This window comes from Mus caroli, chromosome X (genome assembly GCF_900094665.2).
Source record: "Mus caroli chromosome X, CAROLI_EIJ_v1.1, whole genome shotgun sequence".
NCBI lineage: Eukaryota > Metazoa > Chordata > Mammalia > Rodentia > Muridae > Mus > Mus caroli.
In genome coordinates this window covers 132,848,705-132,868,796 of record NC_034589.1, presented here as the reverse complement: position 1 = coordinate 132,868,796, position 20,092 = coordinate 132,848,705, and the positions used below count along the sequence as shown (strand labels likewise).

Here is a 20,092-nt window from a genome sequence, read left to right as displayed (position 1 = left end):
CCCTCAGTGTCCACAGGTAACCCTTTGAATGGGGAATAGTTAGCCTTTCATCTTCTAGGATATCACTTAGGTCCATCCCTCCTTCACCTTGATTAATACACAGACTAGATCTAGACTGTGCTGAGATGTGGGCATTTCTTCAACATTTACTTTACTATAAACATAATTATCTCTTCGTGTTCTTGCTATCATGGAGTTCCCCACGTCAGCTGATCCATCTTCAGATTTTTATTTGGGAGTAACAGAATGTAATTCACACCTCTTTGAAAAGATGTGGGGCCAAGTTCCCACCTGTGAGGTTGATCACCACCAACCAATCCTTCCACCTCTCAGAGTTTCAGTCCTGCCTCTGATAAATAAGCAAACTAAACTCCATTGGTTTTCAAGCTTTGGATTCCATGAAAACATATCATCAAGCAGAGACTTACAAAGAACTACAGTATATGATATAGCTCGAAGAGCTAAATTTGACATAAAGAATGGGCCATCTAGTCTGCTTCTTTGGCTCCCACAATGGCCGTTAGATGTCTCCATTGAACCCTGAGGGTCTAAGAAATACAGTTTAAAATTTACAGTACTAGATCAGGAGTTATTAAGCTCTGGTCTATGAACCAAATTTGACTCAATGTCACATCCATTCATCTATGTACTGTCTTTGGTCACTTTAGTGCTACAAAGGGAGTGTTAAGTTATGACAGAGACCTACAGCTGACAAAGCCAACATATGCATTATCTGGCACTTGGTGTTGATGTCTATCCTAGATGAACTCTAACCTTATTCCCCACACCCATCACCTATCTGCTAAGGAGTTCCCCAGAGCTATAAGATGCAAACTAGAGATGTCCAATGAGAATTGTCTTTCACACTTCTGAGGATTCTGCACATCCAGATTTCCCATCCTGTGGGCAACAGACTTCCCTGTGGTAGAGAGAGGGGATGGAAAGTCAAATCAATACTATACTGTGATTCATTCTCATTTTGAAACATAGGTTCTGTTTGGTTATCAGCAAAGAATTGCCATCTCTCACATAGATCTCAAAACTTGGACTGACCTTTGTAACATCTGTGTTGTGAGATCAATTCCCATTTGAGTGACATTTCATGGAAGCAGTGCTAGACTTAATGTTGAGGGACCTGGAGTTCAGTTCTGTCTCTGCCATCAAATTTGTTGCATGGTATTTAGCAAGCCACTCTGGATTTCAGTTCCTCTATTTGTAAGCCAGGCATACCACCCACTTCCTCACAGTGATGCAAAAAACTGGTTTGGGTTTCCTTTCCTTTGAAGAAAAAATGGAAATGTATGGGAAATTTGGCTAAGATTATAGAAAACTGATCAGCCTCCAAAACATGTATCTGAAACAGAAGCACATATGTGGCACAGTCTCTCTGATTCCTCTGACAATGAAGAATCTTGGATACACACAAGTGATTTTAACACCATCAGTTTTCTTGGTTGTTGGAAGTGAAGTACACTGAGAAGCGCCTACAAGATAATTTGACCCCCAACACTTTTTCTCAGGAAAGATGCTTACATTCAGTCCTGAGAAATTGTGATGCTTAAATGAGAGAGCAAAGTAGTTGTTCTTCAACTTGAATTCCAGGCAAAACCTATCATGTCCTTGGGAAGGATAAGGATCAGTTCCTTGTTTTTCCATACCATCCTTCCTTGTGGAATACAGAGAGTCAGTCGTGCAGATAAATATTGAATCACAAACATGTCCAGTGGGTGGGAATGGTGTTATCCTTTTTTATTCTGAAGGTAAAGGGTACAGGCAGTTTTAAGTGATAATTTCCGAATCGAAGTCCAGTCCTCACCATCTCCCACTTATTCATGAGGCTATTCCTCACATTCCAGAAGACAGAGGTCTTCAAGAGGCTGGAAATAGGCAACCAACTCTATAAATCTGGCTATTCCCTTTCCTTCAACTTCCTGCTTCTTCATTTGCACTAGAAGGCCTTTCTAACTTGTAAGGTTGTTAAAGAAACAGCAAAATACATCCATATGCTGCTAAGTGGAGAAGTACTAAATTTGCTACCTGGAAGGTTGACATGCCATTTGCAATGGTGGAGAATACATTACAAACTGCTAAAAATGCAGCAGAAATCTCTGAGGAAAAGGCTCCCTAAGGACTCTCTATCAGCCTGAAACTGCAAGCAGCAGAACCTGGAGGATGAACACAGGAGGCTGCCTCTATCCATTATCCTTCAGTAACTTCAAATTAACCGTGTGTTTCAAGCCAAGCTGGGGGGTTGAGGTATAGGTCTGAGTTGAAATTTCACTAAGAAGTTAAAATAGTTTGGTACCCACTAGCTTGGGCACCCCAATGGCTCCTTTTCAGAAATACTCAACAACAATCTGGTAAACCCGCAGTTAGAAAATGTCTGTTGATAAACCACAGGTGGCTGCTGCAGATGATGGCTCTGAAATTCCTTCTGCTATGTATATATGCTTGGTATATATTTGGATAAGAGTGGGAGGGAGAGCGTTATTAGCACTGTGTACTGATTGAATGGGGCAAAAAGACAAACAGTGTCATGCAAGAATAATTTTATGTAAGTGGAGTATAAAGTACATGTTGTGTGTGTGGAAGGGTGCAAAGGGGAGATTTTTGGAAATACTCACTGTACTTCTCATATTGTGCACTTGTGTGTGTTTTTTTCCAGTATAATGGTTCTCGTCCAAGAGAAGAATGGGAAATGTGGCACCCGACTCTGATTGCAGAAGCACTCTTCGCAATATCCAACATTTTAAGTTCCTTGCGTCTCATATCCTTGTTCACAGCCAACTCCCATTTAGGGCCTCTGCAGATCTCTTTGGGACGAATGCTGCTTGATATACTCAAATTTCTCTTTATCTACTGCCTAGTACTACTGGCTTTTGCCAACGGACTGAACCAGCTTTACTTTTACTATGAGACCAGAGCTATTGATGAACCTAACAACTGCAAGGGGATCCGATGTGAAAAACAGAACAACGCCTTCTCCACGTAAGATGTGCACCACTCTTTCCTCTGTTTTCATTCTGTCTTCCTTTTTATTCTGTTTTCCATGCACAGCTTCATCAGTATCTCTTCATGGGAGAACAGAGCTATCTGCAGATCTACCCAAACGGTCTGTTATAGAAGAAAATTCTTCCTTCAACATAGGAAAGTAGCATTAGAAGAGAAAGAGATTTAACAGAGACAGAGAGAGCCATGCTGTGATTCCATTTTTAAAAAGGTAGTTCTAAGTATTTCTTGTAGTGCTCAAAGAGTGGTAGCCATGAAGGATGTGTAAGCACAAGACTATTCATAGGATACTCATGGCTACAAAATTAACTTGACTACTGTAAGTCAAGCTCAAAGCACAGAAGACAAAAAGTATCTTAATGAACTCCCTTTTGCATGCAAAGTAAGACAGACTTGAGGCAAAATTATAGTCAGCTAGCCTACTAGACTTAAGGATTGGAGGGTGGTGGTGGCTGGAAATGACTCTGCTCCAATTTGCAGTATAGAAGGCAGCTCTTTGCCCCGAAAACCACAACTTCTAGAAAGGTAATTTCTGTGCTTCACATTCCTACTGTAAAGACCTGCTTCTTTGGAATTTTTCCACCCCCTGAATGGCTTTAGAATGATAATGAGAATAGAACAGAGAAAGAAAAAGAGCAACTCGATGTAGTTGCACATGTTATATTCTCTCAGGATGCAGGAGGCCAAGTTAGGAAATTCATGAGTTTGAGAATCACCTAGGCTGCACAGTGATACCCCATCTCAAAAGAGCAAAAGCAAAAAGAAGGGAGGATGAGATGGAGAGAGGGAAGGAGTTATGAAGGGAGAGAGGGAGGAAGAAAGAAAGAAAGGATGATTCATGCAATTCTCTTAGGTTAGGAGCCCCACTTCAGTGTCCTTTACTTTGTTCATCTTAACATCCATTCTGTAGACCCAAAGCTTCATCATGATCCTTAGTCATTAAACTAATCATTTCACATATAAATACACAAATCTTAGAGGTATAATGTGAAGTTCTGATATATGTACACCATGTCCAATGGTCAAATCTGGATAATTAGCATCCTCAGCACCTAAAGCCTTTCTTGTTCCTTTGTGGTGAAACAAGCAGAATCTCTTCTAGCCAGTCTGAAATGTACAATGTGCTACTCTAATCTGTAGTCTCCCTATTGTATTAGAGATCACCAGACCTTCTTGCTCCTATCCAACTGCAACATTGTTTTGGTTGTCCAAAGTCTCCCACCTCTCCCACCTTCCACTCCTTCTCAGCCTCTAATAACTACCACTCCACTCTGTAGTTCTACAATGTCAATTCTTTTACATTCCATATATAAGGGAGATCTTACAGTTTTTGTATGGCTGGCTTATTTCACTTCATGTTAATAACCTTCACATTCATTCGTGTGAGCTTGTTTAGATACCTCATACAAAGAGAAACACTTGGCTAGTTATTCTACATGCTTCTCAAGACATAGATTGTCTGCGACTAAATCACTTATCTCCGTAGTCACTCTAACTTATTTTCCCTTTAATTCCTCAGCTCATTAGATGACAGCAGCCAGAATCCTACAAGTCATCTGACATGCTTACACTATTCATGAAATACTGGGTGTTTCCACTCACCCTGTCAGTTTTACTTTCTAAAGCTCCTACAAAACACAGAGAGAGGGGGGGGGGAGAGGGAGAGAAGAGAGAGAGGGAGAGAGAGGGGCGAGGGAGAAACAGACAGAGAGACAGAGATGGAGAAGCAGAGAGACAGAGAGAAGTACTGTTTAGGTTCAGGCCTAAATCCTGAGGACTATAGCAACAGCCTCTTAACTGGTCTCCCTGCTTGCAGTCCTGTTTCCCCTCATAATAATGTCCCTCCACACTCTGTGGAAACTTCTATCGAAATCCCAGTATCATCTCACCAACCCCAGCTTCGCGCCTTTCCAGTCTATACCATTTTCCTCTATAAACCCAACTTTTACCATATCATGCAGGGGCTCCGAAATTTGAACACAGGCCTCTACACACTTATCCTTCATAGTCATTTTTCTGCTCCCCAGAGACACAAAAGCTTCTTGTCTCAGCTGTATGGTTCTTGAACATAATGCAGTACGTCCTCGGCCTGGAATGCCTGTCCTCACAGTTGAAGTTGGATTTCTGTTGCTGTATTAAATGGTCCTGACCAAAAACAGCATGGAGAAGGAGAGCTTTATATTATCTTATACCTCCAAGTCCCAGTCCATCCTTGATGGAAATCAGTGCAGTCACTCAAGGAAGGAACCTGGAGGCAAGAACTGAAGCAGAAACTACGGGGAACTGCTGCTTACTGGCTTGGTTCCAGACTCAGGTTCCACAACTTTCCTTAAATAACCCAGGCCCTCGTGCCTAGGGATGATACAGCACACAGTGGGCTAAAACCTCCTACATCAATTAGCGATCAGTAAAATATCCGCACAGAAAGGCCCACAGGCCAATTTGATGGAGGCAATTCTCCCGAAGAGGTTCCCTCTTTCCAGGTGTGTCAAGGTGACCACCAAGACTAGCCATCACACCCACCTAGCCAGTTTGGAAAACTCTTCTCCATCCTTCTAGATTTTAAGTGTCACCCATTCTAAAACCTTTTCTTACCCCTTTTCAGCTGCAGATTTCTTCTGTTGCCCTACAGCATTGTAAACACGTGTCTTCTATAATATGTAACCTGCTGTATCTTAGTCACCTATCTCTGTCCCCACCAAACTGAGACTCCCACCGTAAGCAGGTTTGTACTTAACCATACATCAGCCCAGGACTTAAAGATATTCAAAATCGAAGACCAGTGATAACTATCTTTTTTTTAAAGATTTATTTATTTATTATATGTAAGTACACTGTAGCTGTCCTCAGATACTCCAGAAGAGGGCATCAGATTTTGTTAGGGATGGTTGTGAGCCACCATGTGGTTGCTGGGACTTGAACTCGGGACCTTCGGAAGAGCAGTTGGCACTCTTAACCACTGAGCCATCTTGCCAGCCCCAATAACTATCATTTTTAATCTGGAGATAATTATAAATTTACATGAGTGCAACCATAAGAAATAATATAAGAGGAACTTATGGAGTTTCTCTCAGATGTTTCTCAGTGGTAACATATCATATAAATATTATACCATATCACTTGGAAATAAATGTTGGGAAGTTTGGTTGACCTTGTCTAGAGTCACCAGTTCTACAGGGAAGCCATTTACAACACGGACAGACGTGAAGCAATCCTATTTTTAATTGGATATCATTTACTTCTATTTCTACCCCATAGGCGGCTCAAATTGTCTGTCCAGCTCTGCCACTCTACTGATCACTTTAAGCCTGTTTTCAGCAAAACCCTTTGGCTTATTTTGCTATTGCTCCTCCAGCATTTGGACAATTGGTTGAAGAGCAAAGCTATACATGGTTCTCTCTTATATTCCATCTGTTCATTTCAGCCTATTGCTTCTGCTGTTGAAATCTTTTCAAATCTCTTTTATTACATTTTGTTGGGGGCGGTGCATGGGGGCACCCATGCCCCAGCCTGAGTGTAGCGGTCAGAGGATGACTTTCTTTCTTAATCTTGATTCTTCATTTCAATTTATTAGCTATCCTTCCCAGTCCTGTGTTATCAGAAAATTATGAAGCACGCCATTGATTTTTCACGCAAAGCCTGGGTAGTTTGTTAGATAGCCTTTGTCCTTGCTAGGTAGACAGTGGGGCAGCTATTCAAATAATACCTATGAAGATCATACATAAAAGGTGTCTATATCAAAAACTGTCAACTTTTTTTCACCTATGTATTGTACTCATGTGTGTACACGTGTGGGTGAGCATGTATCATAGTGTATTGCGGAACAACTCACGGGAGTAGCTTTTCTCTCTCTACCGTGTAGGTTCTGAGAATCGAACTCAGAGCATCAGGTTTGATGGTAAGCAACTTTACCTGCTGAGCCATCTCACTGGCCAACATAAAAATCCGAAGACACAAGAAGCAGGTGTATTATTGTCACAACTATGTAGTACGAGAGACAGAAATGAATAATAATTTATAGAGGCTCAAAAAACCTACAAGGAGCATAGGAACATGAGGATAGATGGCTTAACAATAGTAGTAATGAAAATAGTTAGTGGTTGCGCATGCTCTGAAGTCCACGTACTCTTATAAATCAGGTCTATGTGAACAAATACACTTTATCCTCCTGCCCTGGCCGTGAGGTAGTCAGTCTTATTATTACCCATTGTATGTATGAAAATTAGGGCACAAGGCAATTAACCAAGCTACTTCCAGTTGCATAAATCCTAAGTGGCAGAGCCATGATAACAACCCAGACATATAGACTCTAATCGCCCTTGTACCGGGAATATGGGAAGATAAGTGGCTCTGTGGAGCTATGTATGGTCCTGGATTCTAATGTGTAAAAACCACCACCAAGCCCTGGCTGTGCCCTCATAGCAGAACTAGATTTCTGCACCTCATAGCTCCCTATTTTTAAACTTCTGCTGATCTGTGTGATACAATGTATTGCTTAGCTCTGACTTCCCATGTCCTGGCAATTCAGAAGAGGTGCTGAGAATGCAGGTCTGCTGGTAGAGTGCTTGCCTACTATGCACAAAGCCTGTGCTCTATCCTCAGCATCACATAATCTCAGTACAGTGGCACAGACCTGTACTACCAGCACTTGTCATAACCTCTGCTTCTCATGCCCTGGCCCCTGAACTATAGACTCCCATCTTTTTTTTTTTATATATATACTCCCATCTTACTGTCGATTTTCAAATGCTTCATCACTTAGTATTTACTTGCATCAAACAAAATATAAGCTTTGAAATGGGGATAAAAATAAGCTTTGAGAAGTCTAGTACTAGAACTGACTGGCACCTATCAAAGGTGAGGAAGAGTAGGAGGGAGAGGGATGGGAAAGCTTGGCCAATGGGAAAGGTGTTGTACTAAGATAGGAGCAAGGAGCCCTGGTGTTCTTGTCCTCAGTAGGATGACTCTAGATAAGGGCACTATATATTTCACACTGGCTAGAAGATGGGATTTTAGTGTTTTACCACAAAGAAATGACAGACGCTAGAGGCATGAAAGATGGCAATTAACATGATTTGGTCATCACATAGAATCTCCCTGTGTCCAAATTTTACTCCAACAATTTGTGAAATTGTTATATGCACATTACAGATGACCTAAAGCAATCCAATGAGATAAGTTCCTGTTTTTTGAAGCAAGCCAATTCTTGGGCTAGGGGTGGAGTTCAGTGCTAAAAGACTTACATCGCATGTACACTGTCCTGGTTCCATCACCAGCACTGCTCAGAAAAAAATAGTGTGAGGATAACGTTTTTTTTTTGTTTTTTTTTTTTTCCAATCTGAGTCAGGGTCTCATGTAAACCAGGCTACCTTCCAAATCACTGTGTGGTTTGTGGTTGAGGACAACAATGAATTCTTGATACTCCAGATTCTACCTTGCAAATGAAGAAGAGTTCATTTTTGAGCAAACTAAAAAAAAAATATATTCATTCTTAAGAGTAGTTTTTCTTGTGTTCTGCAATTTTTCTTTCTTGGGAAATGCCCGATGTGCCATCATGAGCTGACTGCACTGTATTGCTCCAGGCAGACTTTTGCAAAGTCCCATGTTTGGGTATGGAGACTAAAACAGGAAGCAATAATTTGTGAAGCCATCTCATAGAGACTGATGTAATGACTTGGCGAGGTCACACAGACCTGCCCTTGAATTCTGGCTCAGCAGTTACTAGCTCAGTGTCCTTGAGCCAACCAATCTCTGAATGTAACATCATCAATAAGAGTAAAGTTTTCTTTTGATTTATTGATTTCTCCTTTATGAAAAAGCCACAATTTCCTCCACAGATTTTTGAGATCCTCTAGTTATGGTCTAAAAAGCATCTCTTGGCTATGTCTCTAGGGTCCCCATCACCTATTTTCCCCATTTCTTGGCAGTGCCACATCACTTTATAGGTTAGTAACACCTATGATAGTGGAAACGCTGCTTTTCACAGTAAAGTTTTATGAGTCATGATAATAATGAATTCATAAAACTATAAAACATGCCAGGACATGGTAGTGCATGCCTTTATTCCCAGGAATCAAGAGGCAGAGGCAGGCAAATCTTATTGAATTTGAGGCCAGTCTAGCCCACACAGTGAGTTCTTGTCAGTTTTATTTTTAAAAAGAACATGTAAAGCATGCATAAAGAGTGAGGTCTTAATAATGCTCAATGTATATATCACTAAAACATATGACTTATTATTTTGAGATTCATCATGCTCTTCTGCTGAGCTTAATAGTAGCTGAGCCCTATGAGAACCACGAAGTAGCAACTTTGGTCTCAGGTACAACACAGTGATGGCGATCATATTTGTGGGCCTCTATACTCCATGCCCTGGACCAAAACCAAGGTAGAGAAGAAAGGCAACGTGCCCTCATACTTACTCAGTGAGTGAGAGGAAGCAAATGTTAGTTGAGATTTCAACATGTTGCAGTAAAGCCTAAGCTCCATATTACTTTTTTAAAAATTGTAATTACCTGTAGGGGTGTGTGTGTGTGTGTGTGTGTGTGTGTGTATGTCAAGGTGTGCATATGAGTGCAGGTGCCTACAGAGGCCAGAAGAGACAGATTCCCTAGAGCTGGAGTTACAGACAGTTGTAACATCATCCTAGAAACTGAACTTGTGTCCTCTAGAAGAGCAACACGCCATCTTAACCATTGAGACATCTCTCCAGCCCTGCTCAAACTTGGAAAGCTCCATGTTCTATACTCTGCTTTTACTGACCCCGAATCATTAGAAAGGTAATAGATAACATGGTCTGGAGGTGGGAAATAGCATTTGACAGAGGAAATAGCCCATGAAATCAGTTCTGAGTGAGCATTTTTAGGTTAACCAGTACACTGAGAGGGGAGAGAGAATATTCCAGGTAGCAGCACAAAGTGTCCAAATGAAATGAGCTGTCTATCCTGTTGTGTTAAGAAAAAGACCAAAATACAGGAGATACATGAGCAGGCCAGTCTACCTGTCCAGAATCTGGCTGCCCTTTTATAGGCCACCTCATGTTTGCTCTCTTCTTGTACCCTCCTTAGAAAACTAACCTGCTCTTGAATGTCTTTTAGGCTCTTTGAAACCCTTCAGTCGCTCTTCTGGTCTGTCTTTGGCCTCCTAAATCTCTATGTTACCAATGTGAAGGCCCGACATGAGTTCACTGAGTTTGTGGGAGCTACGATGTTTGGGACATACAACGTCATCTCCCTGGTAGTGCTGCTGAATATGCTCATCGCCATGATGAACAACTCCTACCAGCTCATTGCTGTGAGTAACTGCTTTCCAATGGGGCTTCCTTGGGTTTCTGGAGAAGTCCCAGTGATGGGGAGCCCATTGCAAGCCCTATGAAATAGCATGCTTGCCTCAGTGAATCTACATTACTGAAGATGCATTAGTCAGTTGTTCAACTGATTTTTCTCCTAAGCAATTCAGTTTGCAGTCTTAGGTACAGAGTGCCAGTAATCGAGATTAGGTTACTCTAGTTGATGACTTTCTTGCTATTGGTTGAAAACATTTTTAAAATATTTGCATCCATTTTCTTACCTCAATAAGCAAACCTCCAGGGATCTATGCACAGTTCGCTACTCAATTTGGCCTCTCACTTATGTTCAGGACAAATAAAGTTGATCTGCTTCTCTGAGGAAAACAATGCAAACATCTTCCTCCCTACATTTAGAATTTTGTTGCAAACATGACCTTCAGAGAAAGAGAGGGGCTATTTTGTCTCTGATACAATGTCTTATACTATCCAAAGTTAGCCTAAAGCTCACTGCGTATTGGAGGAAGACCCTGAACTGCTGGTGACTTCTTTTTTTTTTTTTTTACAAACATTTTTTATTTTTAAGTCAAATTTTGTAAAGGTTAACATGAGCAAAGTGATATCTTAAGAGAATTCCATTTATTTAAATATAAGCTTGGTATCAGCGCCCTGAACTTTGACCTTAGAAAATTTAACAACCTTTAATCATCCNCTCTCCATCATCCTTTTTTTTTTTTTTTTTTAGCTCAGTACCTTGAATTACAGAAGCGTAGTATAATGTTCAGTTTATAAGAAGGGCTATTCTTTTGATGAAGAAGAGATGAGTAACTGGACTCTGCCACTCGATCTTCTTAGACTGAGCTCATTGATTTTAGACAAGTCTCATTGCGTAGCCCTGACTGGCCTCAAACTCCCAATCCTCTTGCCTCACTGGCGTTAAAGACACACACCATGACATTTTGCATTTTGCATTGCTGATTTTTTTCTTGTCCATCATATTATTATTTCAATCATTAGTGCTTGTTACCCTAGACTAGAAATGGGGACAGTAGAGGATTTGGGATTAGTTGTGGCACCTCTCTGTGTCTCTGTTTGTCTCTGTGTGTGTCTCTCTGTCTCTCTTTCTCACTGTGTCTGTCTGTCTATCTGTCTGTCTGTCTGTGTCTCCCCACCCGTGCCAAAGCAAATACTCAGTTTTAACTTATATTCTCATAAACCTGTTTATCGTTTCTATAAAGAGTATTAACAACTGAGTGTGGATAAATGAAGACGAGTTTAGTTGAATATCTCTGAGTCTGGATGTGTAGATGCTAGACTGCCCTCTACACATGGATCAGTCTGATGCTACCAAGCAGAAGACAAGCAATGATAAAGCCTAAGTCTTTTCTTCCTTCCTATGTGCTATTTCTTGGGTATTGCTTTTTATGAGGAGTCATTTAGCCCATATGAACTTAAGTTATCGGATACATGTACATATAGGTCTATGTGATATATGTGCTTTCACAAAGACTGTCCACATTTCTCAAATATTGTAGGGAATAATCAGCATCTCGTCTTCATTTCCACTATGGACAGAACCAAATAGTGATGGATATATGTTACAGTAAGAGATCCAACTGTAAGTGACAATAAAATATATTAGCACGGGGGCACTATAGCTTAGATCTAAGATGTCCTCCATCAGGCCAACCTATTAGACACTTGGTTTCCAGCCCATGATGCTAATGGAAAGGAATGGCACCTTAAGTAGGTGGGGCTGAATGGGAAATTAAGTCATTGTGGAGCATACCAAAGGATTATGGGATCCTCTCCATCCCCTTTCTCTTTCTCTTTACTCCCTGGCTGTTATGTTCCTGTGCTGTGCTGTTCTGACACAGGCTGAGAGTAACAAGATCAAGAAACCATTGTCTAGGACATAGGTGTATAAGTGGCTGCCTATAAAGGGAATGGTATAGTAGAGTAGAAAACATTAAAAACCAAAGACTATAATTCTGGGACTGACTTTTATCATTGAATCAACTTAGGTAACTTCTTTCCACTTCTTGAGCCTCTGTTTCTTCACCCAACTAATATGGTTACCAGCTCTGTGAATCTGTCTCTACAGATCCTCTTTAGCTCTGAAATTCTATTCCATTGTTATGTTGAAACGGAATAACACAATAGAGATCAGCATCATTGCTCCCCACTCTTTCCTTCCTTCTTCCCTTTCTCCTTTCCATTCAAATCCAACTAGAAAAGAGCTTTGAGATGATTTATGATTTATGCTCATACCTAGTCTTCTCTCTAGAAAGGAAAAGAACACACATGGAATCCACAGTTTCTTTTTCTACCTGCTAAGGCATTTCTGGTTGTCTCACTAAGTATCAAGCAGTTGATTATTCCTAGTGGCAGGGGGAAAGGGTGGCATTTTCTTGTCATCTAATGTAGGGCTTCAGTGTGCCCACTGAGCTAGGTGACATTTCCTAGCAAGAATGGGAATCATCAACTCTAACTTTTTTGTCACCAGCTGCTGGTTGCAGGTTTGGTTGTAATGCCACCTACTTCTGCATCCCAAGAAAATACCTTGATCCCCCCTCCCTAAGGGTCTGAGAAGACCACCTGAGCAGGACCTATATCATCTCCCACATCTTGAGCCAGAGCTAAACGTTCTGAATCCTACCCACTGCTCTGGAATTTCCTGGTTGTCTATTTACACCATTTGGAAGTGGACCCAGTAGGATACTGATATTGGACAACACAATTGCACAAATAGCTGAGGTTTTGTAGGTTGTAAAGAAGTAGAAAGTCGATTTCATTCCATTTGTAACGTCTCTAACTTCAGAAATGTCCCTTTAGAAGAAGGCCTCTGCTCTAGGGGGGAAAGACATCAGAAAGAGAAACCACTGGAGATTCATATCTCCCCTTTCAAAGGGTATCACAGGCTGCTTCAGCCTTGGTAGGAATTCGGTTGTCAGCAAATCTCACTGGGAAATTATCCAGTGTTTATTCTAGTTCAAAGGTTAAGCACAGCAGCTAATCACTATCCCAGAAAGAGTTGAGCTTTTTATCAGTGGTCTGTGAAGGATTTAAAGATGCTGGTGAGATGGTCTGCTTTAACAAGCAGTCGAATCTAAACAAGAAAAAAAAATGTACAAATGAGAAACATACATGAAGTTACCGTAAATTGCCAGTGTTCAGAGGCGGATTTTGCAATGCTATTCATGTATTTCTTCCCTTAATATTTTGTTCCCAGTTCGGAAACAACTGTGATCTGAGCTGGTAGCCAGTCATCTATGACAGTTTAAATGTATGGGTCCTGGCTCTTCCTGAGATCAGATGAGCAAAGAGAGGTTCCATGACGGAAATATGTCTGAAGAACAGTCAGGAAAGGATACCAACAAGAAAAAGAGATCAGCCCAGAAAATATCACCATCATTGTGGTTTTGGAAAAGCTTAGATCTGGACAGCAGTTCCCAAGTCAAAGATACCAGCAGCCTCCATATAAAATAACAATTATCAGTGGGCATTCCGGAGATTAAAAAAAAAAATGACTATATTTGTATTTCAAAAGAGTTCTGGGCTGAGATTCAGAAAGAATTGCTCCTTGTTAAAAACTGGTTCTTCCTGAAGGTTGGTTTCACAATGTTCTCCTTGTAAGTTACAAACTATATTTCTGGACCATTTGAGTGTCCATGGCCCAGAACTCGGGTCAAGAATGTGATTATTTTGGTTTCTTTCTTATTTCTTTTAGTCTTTGTTCACAATATGCTAGTCATTGGGTCAGTCTGGCCCCACCACACTGTCACATTGCCCCTTACTTGAAATGCATTTGCTCCACAAGAACTGTACTGTATGGGCTGGAGAAATGACTCCGTGGTTAAAAGTACTGTCTGCTCTTAAATAGGACCCTGTTTCAGGTCCTAGCACCCACACAGTGGCTCAAAACAGCCTGTAATTCCAGTTCTAGAAAATGCAGTGGCAGGCTGGCAAGATGGCTCAGTGGGTAAGAGCACCCGACTGCTCTTCCGAAGGTCCAGAGTTCAAGTCCCAGCAACCACATGGTGGCTCACAACCATCCATAACGAGATCTGACGCCCTCTTCTGGAGTGTCTGAAGACAGCTACAGTGTACTCTTTAAAAAAAAAAAAAGAAAGAAAATGCAGTGGCCTCTTATGACTACCATAGGCACCAGGCACATATGTGATACACACACGTACACACACACACACACACACAAAACATTCACACACATATCTTTTAAAAATAGAGCCATAGCACAATGTCATTCTTTACCTAGTTCTATCACAACTCCAAACTATCCAATCTCCTTAGCCTAACCAGTTCTAGTGATAAAAGCTTTTATTGTCTTCACCAAGGGATAAAAGCCCTACTATCAGGCCTGACTTCTTCCAGGAAAAATCCTAGGCCTGGCTCAACTCCCAAGGAGTTGTTTCTGGAGAACACAGAAGACAGTATAAAGCCCTCCAGCCTTCAGACCTACTAAACAGTCCAACTGAAAGCTGGAATGAATCTAAGCAATAACAAAGTCCCTTTCCAGGTGAAAGACTTGCTCATTTCAAGAAGCATTAGAAACTGCATGAAGTTGTGACTTCAGATGTCACTAGATGGCTCTTCCCTTTGGGAAGCCCTCAAGCAATCTCAATACTGACTCTCGCTCACCTAGGTTTCTGCTTTCTATGCTGCCAAAACACCCTGAGCAATCTGATCAGGGACTGCCACATGTCCTGAAGGAGAAAACAGACACGCCCATCCATCAAAATATATAAAGCATCCCCTTAAAGAGAAAAGGAGCAACGGCCCTATCATCATGAGTGTAGTAGCTAGCAGTTATTACCAAAAGCATGGGTCCAACAACAGTCAGACTAGCAGGGATTGGAAACTGGGCAGCCATGTAGTAAAGATTAAAGCAGCTTGCCTCATCTGTCAACTAGGTCTTGTGAGGAAGCGCCAGTCTCTAGGTTATGTTAACAGTACCTCTTCATGTTACCTTTCAAACACTGGAAAAAGAGGTGCTCCCTATTATTACTAAATGCTGGCTTGCCTCAGTGTCCCATGTTCAGCTCTTCATCTTCTTCGTCCCTGTATAATCAGTGTTCATATTATTAATATCTGCAAGGTTTGAACAACTTGAGTGATACCTATTCTTTCAGTGGTAGTCCAACCAGTATCATTTAACTGCATTGTCATAAGTATAGGTAGAAGATACATATTTTGATCTGACTTTGAAGTATGGCTCAAGTTTGGAAAAGACAGAAAAGTGACTGCAGGGCTGAGCTCTTATCTCTGGCAAGGAAATAGCTTGTGCACCAGCTAAGAGTGTCCTGGTGTTTGCTGGAAGCAGTAAGACTGGAGGAGTGCCCTTCACTCCTTTCTGCCATTGCTGCTTCCTTGGGAAACCTTTCCAACATGAATGGAGTTCTTTTTGCCCCAGGAAAGACGGTGCTGGCACATGGCAGAGAACCAGGGAGAAGACTCGTGTATCTAGAAGCTCCACCAAAGCTCTAGATCTTGTCTGAATAACCATAACAACGGGAGGGAGCTTGCTTTGTCTGCCTCCATACATCCTCATTCTGGGCTGCATCACTGATGTCTATGGGAGTTCTGCCCAGCATCCTGAGTTAACCGCCTGGACAAGTCCCATTTTCGCCATCTTTAGCCAAATCTAAGAGGTTTTAGAGTTTTTCTAAGATGTCAAATTCAGTAGTTACTACATAATAAATCAGAATAACTGGCATTTGGGCATGTGTTTATCAATTGCCAGGCACTGAACCAATTATTTTCTATCTATTATTATCACTATAATCACTATTAATGACCACCATTCATTATGAGCTATATGTTATACAAATACATTCAGTGTGTATTACATCATTAAACCATTACAACCACTTTGTAAGGTATTATTAGTAATTTCATTTTATAAATGGGGAAGCTGAGGCAGAGAGATTGAAACGACTTTCTGTTTCCTTTCTAATTAGCATGCTTAAGTTATATGCATTAGCTAGTTTTAGTATGTTATCTCATTACATGTATACAGCAAGCACTATAGAAATCCAGCCTCTATGTATCTAACCTCCCTTTGGTCCAACTCTAGCAATTATGCATTTGGGTCAACCTTTCTTAAAAGCCTGTGCTTGTGAACGAGAATATGTTCTACTTGTATTTCTGATTCTGGCTTATTTCACCTAACATAATGCCCTACATTTCCATCCATTTTGTTGCAAAAGAGGAGGATTTCATTTCCTTAATGGCAGAATACTACTCCATTGTGCATAGTCCTTGTGTTTTCTTTACCCATTCAATGTGTTGTTGAGAGGCACCTAGGTTGATTCTGTATTTTAGCTATTGTGATAAGGCCACAATCAACATCTGGATGCAGCTATCCCTTTGGTATGCTGATTTCCATTTCTTTTGTGTGTATGTCCAGAAGTGAGAGAGTTGGATATTATGAATTCTGTTTTTCTTTTGTTGAGGCGCCTCCATTTTGTTCTCCATAATGGCTATGCTAATTTTCATTCCTATCAATAGTGTATGGGAATTCATTCATTGCCGCCCCTCACCCACCCACCCAGGCCAGCATTTGGTATTTCTTGTCTTCAGTTTCTCTTTTGATATTAGCCAAGGACAAATTCTCAGTAAGGTCTCCCAATCTAAAGTAACAACAATATCATACCTCCTCCTTTTGACTTGCATTGTAATTCAAAGGCCATGATGCACACAGGATATCTAGCTTCTATCCAACCTCACCCCTCCCTCCCTTTAGCTGACTGACTCACTGTCTCCGGGCTTCTAACCAAAGGGATCCCGAGGGGAGACTGACCTTCTTTCTGCAAACTGTCATCTTTGCTAAGTCCTGATGCTCTACACCTCCGACTCTCTCTCTCTCTCTCTCTCTCTCTCTCTCTCTCTCTCTCTCTCTCTCTCTCACACACACACACACACACACACACACACACATGGCAACCAGACATCAAACACACACCTTTCCCTCAACTCTTTCCTTAATTCTGTCAGACAACGGTGTGGCTCACATCTTTATTCTTTTCCCAGTCTTGTATTTATCCATTTACTTACTTACTTTTATTCTTCTCTCAAACAATGCATTCTGACCTCAGTTTCCACTCCTCCCGGTGCCTCGCCTCCTCTCCTCTAGATCTACTCCATTTCCCTTTAGAAAAGACCAGACCTCCCTGGGATATCAACTTAAATGATATAACACAATATTTTAAGATTCGGGTTTGGTTTTTTAATGTGTATGGGTCTTACCAGCATGCATGTCTATGTAGTATTTGCACACCCAGTGCCTTCAGAGGCCAGGAAAGAAGTTATTAGAGTTATTGATAGTTGTTACCTCCCAGGAATAGAATCTGGGCCCTCTGCAAGAACAAGAAGTGCTAATGACTGAGCCTCCCCAGCACATGGCTCATGCCTTTAATTCTAGCCCTCCAGATCTAGAGGTAGGCAGATCTTGGTGAGTTCAAGGTCAACCTAATCAACATAGCAAGTTCCCTGCCAGCCAAGGCTACATATGAGACCCTGTTTCAAAAAAAAATTATGCTGCCAGAAAACCAGCCTACAACCACAGAATAAACAAGTCTGCCACTGTACTGAACATGACAGACAAGAACCCATTCTCTCAAATGCCTGCCTTGGAACACCTAGGCCCTCTGCCTGTTTATTTCCCAAACCGATCTTGTATGCCTAAAGTGTCTCTTGTAATTATACCCATACTAGTAAACGAACTGGCCAGCACCCTACTCCAGAATGGAGACCGAAGCACTCTTGGCAAAAGATGTACAGCTAGCAGCAACTGCTCACTGCTCAGACTGCTCCTCCCTGTCTGGGTCTGGTTTGGCTCGCCCCCTGGTGGTCAACCTTAGGAACAGCATTTTCTTCATTCTGTCGCTCCCCGCCTTCTGATTTTGTGTGTTCGCAAGCCTTTGGAGTGTATCTGCTGGGCACAAAGCGATTCACCTTGAGATTCACAGCATGTGGTAGAAGGGTTCTGCTGAGCTCCAAACTCTGTTTTCCAAGTGCAGTCGTAGCCTGTGCTGCTTTCTGATGAATGTCAAGTGTTTCAGTGACTGACAGAGGGGCAAGGAGAAATGGGAAGAATACATTCTTTTCTTTCCTGCTATTAAAAGGCAACCTAACAGGGTAGATACCTGCACTAGTTCTCTGTATCGGACACGATGCCTGTCCTGGGTGTTCAGAAACATAAATAGTTGTCATGGAGATTCTATCTTGACTCAATCTAACAGAAACAGGACTGTGTCAGTTACCAGTTAACCTTAATGCCTCTCTCTGTATGTGCCCGAGGAAGCGTGGGGAGGGACACAAGCAAGAAAAAGTGATTGGAGGCACAGGAAATATCACCATCATTGTGGTTTTTCAAAGACTCAGATCTGGGTAGCAGTTCCCAAGCCAAAGATGCCAGCAGCCTCCGTATAGTAACAGCTACCAGTGGGCACTTCAAAAGAGTTCCAGGAGAGAGTTCGTGGAGATAACAATTGCTCCTGGTTGAAAACAGAATCTCCCTCAAGATTGGTCTGAGGATGATTTCTTCATAAATTACAAACTACATTTGTAGACAAGTGTCCATGGCCCAGAGGTCATTACCAAGGTGCCTGCCTCTTCTTCTCCCCTATTCTCAGAGCCCTTGTTGTGGATACTACAAATCCTTTGACTGGAGCAACAAATGATACATATTCTTTGATTTCTGATTGGATGGAGATTTCCGAGTGGGCTGCTTGCTTTTTGTTTCAATGTTTGGAGACAAGAGCTCACTGTGTTGCTCTTACAGACAGGATTTGCTTGTGCCTCCGTGTCTCAGGCTACAGGTGTGTCACCACGAATCCAGCTTCTGCTTTGAATTGAAGAGCTAAATATGGTATTGGAAACATGACTCGGTACTTAAGGGTCTTGTTGCCTTAGCTGAAGAGTGGAAATAGGTTCCTAGCAAAGATGTCAGACAGTTCACAAATGCCTTTGACTCCAGTTCCAGAGGATACAATGCCCTCTTCTGGCTTTTTTGGGCAGACACACACACACACACACACACACACACACACACATATGCTTTAAAACACTTAGAAAACATTAAATGTGTGTTCCAAATTAACACTGACAAATCCTTTCTCTTCCTATGATCACCAGAGATAAAATGGGCTTGGAGTGTTGACTACTTCTCACTAACCAAAATACCTAGAGTATTATCAGAGACATTGTCTGCCTATTACTTGAGATATAATAGCCGACTTGTATTATCTCAGTTGTTAAGGTAAACCTGCTGTTTTTACATTTCTTTTTATTTACTCTTGTCTCATACAATACATCCTGACCAAAGCCTCCCCTCCCTCCACTCCATCCAATTCTGTCAACTCCCCCCTCTACCCCAGATCCACTCCCTCTCCCCAGCTTACAACCTCCTACCCCCACAGAAAAGAGCAGGCCTCTCGGGGACATCAGTTAAACATGGCACAAGATAAATCTGTTGTTTTAAAGGAGGACTAGAGAGCATATTAGGGTAAAAGAATATAACATCTCTCCCTCTCTCTTTCCTTCCCTCCGTCCTATCCTCCCTCCCTACTTCTCCTACATACCCAACCTTCTCTGTTTCATTTATGCCTTTGTTTTCTTCACACAATTCTGTTTTCCTTTGCTCTCTGTCCCACTTTTTCCCTGTATAACAAAGTCTTGATGAGAAACATATGTATCTCCAAGTCTCTCCTAATAATTGTGGCACATCAGAAATCTTGCAGAGTAGAAGAAAAGAAAGCATTGTAGACTTCTCTTCTCATT

General features: G+C 41.5%; 1 protein-coding gene across 1 annotated transcript in view; it reads left to right on the top strand.

Annotated features, from left to right (window-relative positions):
• Window positions 1-20,092, top strand: part of Trpc5 (transient receptor potential cation channel subfamily C member 5) — a 286,364-nt gene that overhangs the window by 244,835 nt on the left and 21,437 nt on the right. The window contains exons 6-7 of the mRNA XM_021152996.2: window positions 2,666-2,988; window positions 10,104-10,299. Coding sequence (XP_021008655.1) covers window positions 2,666-2,988; window positions 10,104-10,299 — 519 coding nt within the window. The remainder of the gene's footprint in view (window positions 1-2,665; window positions 2,989-10,103; window positions 10,300-20,092) is intronic.